Source organism: Trachurus japonicus, unplaced genomic scaffold, assembly GCF_045865225.1.
Source record: "Trachurus japonicus isolate A0001 unplaced genomic scaffold, Traja_1.0 AP030626.1".
Lineage (NCBI taxonomy): Eukaryota > Metazoa > Chordata > Actinopteri > Carangiformes > Carangidae > Trachurus > Trachurus japonicus.
The window spans coordinates 1-4,873 of NW_028220759.1; the positions used below are offsets into that span (position 1 = coordinate 1).

The 4,873-nt window shown below is 40.7% G+C and overlaps 1 protein-coding gene across 1 annotated transcript; it reads right to left on the bottom strand.

Annotated features, from left to right (window-relative positions):
- Window positions 1-982: 982 nt before the first annotated feature.
- Window positions 983-2,743, bottom strand: LOC146960186 (PDZ domain-containing protein 2-like; the record flags this gene model as incomplete). The annotated part of the gene is made up of 3 exons (XM_085772552.1): window positions 983-1,135; window positions 1,632-1,764; window positions 2,598-2,743. Coding segments are annotated over 3 exons (432 nt in total), but the record flags the coding sequence as incomplete, so codon positions are not given.
- Window positions 2,744-4,873: the final 2,130 nt, after the last annotated feature.

Below are 4,873 nucleotides of genomic sequence, written 5' to 3' on the forward strand. Positions count from 1 at the left end.
GGGATAGTTCACCAAAAATTGAAATTTCACTCATTATCTACTCACCCTCATGTCGACTAAGGGCTGGGAGAAGTTTCAGAGTTTTCCGTGGCTTCTCTGAGTTACAGGGGGTCTCGGCGTAGCAGTGCATGTCCATATAACGGTTGCAAATGGATATCAACTGTCTTCGTAACAAAAAGACACACCAAAAAACATCCAAATACCTCCATGCTGCTCGTATGTAATGTCTGTCTTGTATTGAAGCTCCGAAATGCGAAATTGTCCCAAAAAAAATTAAATAAGTCTATATTTCAAGCTTGTTTGTAGCGGAAGCTCCTCTTCCCAGTTCATCCATATTTGATGAACCGGGAAGAGGAGCTTCAAGAAGCTTCCGCTACAAAACAAGCTTGAAATATAGACTTTTTTTTTTTTTTTCGGGACAATTTCGCATTTTGGGGCTTCAATACAAGACGGACATTACATACGAGCAGCATGGAGGTATTTGGATGTTTTTTTGGTGTGTCTTTTTGTTACAAAGACAGTTGGTATCCATTTGCAACCGTTATATGGACATGCACTGCTACGCCGAGACCCCCTGTAACTCAGAGAAGGCACGGAGGACTCTGAAACTTCTCCCAGCCCTTAGTCCACATGAGGGGGAGTAGATAATGAGTGAAATTTCAATTTTGGGTGAACTATTCCCTTAAAGCAGCTCTCAGAATGAAACAATTTGGCATTTCTGATACTAGTACCAATATCAAACAACTGACTTTATGCCTCCGTCTTGATGAACCGGAGCAGAATCAGGATTATTCAACCCCGTCTCTACCAGGAAGAGGTGAGAGACTGAGAGAGATATCTGCCCCGCAGGAGGTCACTAATCCTCCTGTAAGAGGGACTGCTGCAACAGGATCAGATCAGGCACCACCACACAGATTCACTATACACACGCACACGCAAACAGATATATAAGCATGTACTACATCATGGTATCTGCCCGTACCAGGAAGGGGTTGTGCAGACTGGTGCTACTGTTGGACGTCTGGGGCGAGCGAGGGAGAGTGGTCTGAGAGAGGGAGGACGAGGAGCCGCAGGTGCTGACGAGGTCCGGCAGACTGGTGGACGGGAAGCGCTCGAAACCCACGTCTGACTCCTCCTGCAGAGACAGACAGGAAGTAAGCACTGTGTGTGCACTGCAAAAACTCAAAATCTTACCAAGAATATTTGTCTTATTTCTAGTCAAAACAAATCTCATTCTACTTAAAATAAGACTCATCATATTAAAAAGTAGCTTGTTTTTAAGACACTTTTTACTTATTTCAAGCATATTTTCACTTGAAATCATCTGATAGTGGAGCAAGTTTTTCTTTATTACAAGCACAAAAAACTAGCTTTCACTGGCAGATTTTTCTACTAATTTCAAGTGAAAATTTGTTTGAAACAAGTGAAAGTTATCTAAAAACAAGTTAATTTTTAGGTGACGAGTCTTATTTTTAAGTGGAAAGAGATTAGTTTTGACCAGAAATGAGACATTTTGTCAAGAAATAAGACAAATACTCTTGGAAAGATTTTGAGTTTTTGCAGTGTATGTCTGTGTATAAGTGTGTGCGTGCATGTATAAGTGTGTGCGGTGTGTGTGTGTGCGTGCTCACCCTGCTGGCCACCACCAGCTGGACCAGACCGCTGGTGGAGCGGAGGATGGCGACAGCCTCCTGGTGAGTGAGACCAACTAGAGACTGACCGTTGATCATCAGCAGCTCGTCACCAGCATGAAGACGACCGTCCCTGAAACACACACACACACACACACACACACACATACACACACATTCAGACAGATGCACTTACACACACTTCACTGTGCACACACACATACAGTCACAAACTAAAGCTAAACTACTTTCCACCACTGGCAACATCTACCTAGAGATGCACAATGGCTTTTTTCTTTAATTCTTTGAAACTCAAAAAGAAAAAAATGTACTGAATCAAAAAAAACAACAACCTTGATTTACACCTGATTTAATTATAATGTTTTAAAGGGGACATATTATGGAAATATCACTTTTTGAAGGCTCTTTAACATATATTTGGGTGTTTGTCTTGCCTTCCGACCCCCAAAATGTGAGAATTGACAAAATAATCTGTAATGTGCAGTCTCCCTAGGTTGAAATCCACATGGTTTTATGAGCTGTTACCTCAGTTGCCTGGCAATGATGTAACTTCGAATTTGCATAATACCACCCATACCTAGGACCGGTAGAAGGGGCGGAGCAAGCAGTGGTTCATTTGCATATAAAGTGACGGGCACTGAAACCAGCCGTTCTGAACAGGACTGTTTAGAGAGGATGAAAAGAGCTGTGATGTTTGATCCTTGGGGTATTTTGCCCAAAGCATGTCACAGATATGTCTCCAAGACACCTGGGAACTATTTTAATTTGTGGAAAGGGGGCATAATATGTCTCCTTTAACACAGCAGCATCAACCAAAACGCAAAAACAGAGAAACTAATGATCACTGAAGCTTTTTGGTGAGAGGCAGTAGACAGTAAACACAGTGGACAGAGACAGCGTTAAAACCACAGGTAGGTGGATGTATGTGCTCTGTGAGGACTGTACCTGTGAATGGCGCCCCCCTCCTCTATGTGAGCAATGATGATGCCATGAGGCGAGCGCTTGGAGCCCCGCCCCCCGGTGATCTGGATGCCCAGGCCCTCCTGACCCTTCACCATGTGCATCTTCCAGATGTGGCTGCCTTCTCTGAACTGCAACACAGTTCACACACAAACACACACTCATTCACTCATTCACAAATTCTGGCATTACATCTGAGGAGGTTTGTAAAGCTGTTGAGTGCGCTAAACTGAGAAAGGCTCCTGGTATTGAGTCTCTCTCCAACGAAGTACTGAAATCACCAAAACTGTTACAGTTCCTTACTCATCTTCTGCAAGTCTGTTTTAAATCAGGTATAGTTCCCTCTGAATGGTACAAATCACTCATCAAACCAATCCCAAAATCAACCAAAAATGACCCTAGGGTCCCTCTCAACTATAGAGGAATTAGCCTTCTGAGTACAGTTTACAAATTATTTTCTAATATTCTAAACGCCAGGCTGTCTCAATATCTAGAGACTGAAAATATTTTAGTGGAGGAGCAGAATGGCTTTAGAAAACATAGATCCTGTCTAGATCATATCTACACTCTGAGTACTGTTATTAGAGCCAGAATTTCTGAAGGGAAGTCTACTTTTGTTTGTTTTATTGATTTCCAGAAAGCTTTCGATTGTGTTCATAGAGATTTGCTGGAATATAAACTTATTTCAGCAGGTGTAGATGGCTTATTTTACCAAGCTGTTAAAGTTTTATATAAAAATCCAGTTGCATGTGTGCAGTTGAATGATATGAGGACAGGATGGTTCTCTACTCCAGTGGGAGTCAAGCAGGGAGATGTTCTCTCTCCTACCCTCTTCTCCTTGTTTATAAATGATTTAGCCCAGCAAATTAAGAATGAAGACACGGGGGTGCAAATTGGGGATATGAAACTAAATTTACTTTTGTATGCAGATGATATTGTTATCCTGGCAGAGAGGGAGGAGGAATTGCAGTCCCTGTTAGATATTGTTAATAATTGGTGCTGGAAGTGGAGAATGTCAGTTAATCAAGGTAAAACTCAAGTTATACATTTCAGAAAACATGGAGTAAACAGAAGTTCTTTTAATTTTAATGTGGGAGTTAAGAAAATATGTTATACCAGTGTTTACAGATATCTTGGCTTCAACCTGGATGAACATTTTAAGTTTGAAGAAGGTATTAATACACTTACTGATACAGCAGGTAGAGCATTAGGCTCTATTATAAGTAAAATGAAGAAGTGTAAAAACCTAGGGTATGCTACCTTCTCAAAGCTCTATGATGCCTGTGTTTCTCCGATTCTTCTATATGCAGCAGGAATATGGGGAAGTAAAGAATCATCCAGGGTGAATGCTATTCAAAGTCGAGCAATTCGTTGTTTTCTAGGTGTGCATAAAATTTACTCCTGCTCTGGCTCTCCAGGGTGACATGGGCTGGGAACCCTGTTTGATTAAACAGAAAGGGGAAATGCTTAGGCTTTGGAATCGCTTGTCTTCTATGCCAGAGTATAGAATAGCCAAAAAAGTCTTTAACTGGGATAAAACACATAACTATCCTTGGTATCGTGAAATGAAAGCTATTTTTAGCGAGGCTGATCAACAACATATTTTCACTAATGGTTTGCGTTGTAACGTTAATTTTGTGAAACATAAGTTATTTCTTGAGTATAAAGAAAAAATGGGCTAATGATATCTGGTTTAAACCAAAGCTCAGAACCTATTGCCAATTGAAAAATGTATATTGTGCAGAACCCTATGTGACTTTGCCATTGGATAGATCCAAGAGATCTTTATGTGCCCAGTTGAGGGCTGGGATTCTCCCTCTGGCAATAGAAGTAGGTCGGTTTAACTCAGTACCTGAGGAGGAAAGACTATGCACATTGTGTAATTTAAATGTAATTGAGGATGAACTGCATTTTGTGTTTCATTGTCCGTTATATGACGAAGCCAGGCAGTTTTTGTTTCAGAAAATGCAAAATGTGAAACCTGAGTTGTTTTGGGTTGATGATGAGGTAAAGTTGGAATGGTTCTTCAGAAAGGAAGTCTTTACTATAGCTACTTTCATAAAAAGTGCCTGGTCAAAAAGAAGAGGTGAATTATTTATGTGAAATCCATGTGGTTTCTGTTTTTGGTTTTGTTTGGTTTTGTTTGTGCTCTGATTATTTTGTTTGGTGTCTAAATATGATGATAATGTGTCTTGTAAGCCTTTATGGGCTGGGCGCCTTGATTGGTGCACGACACGTAAATAAATATAAATTCATTCATT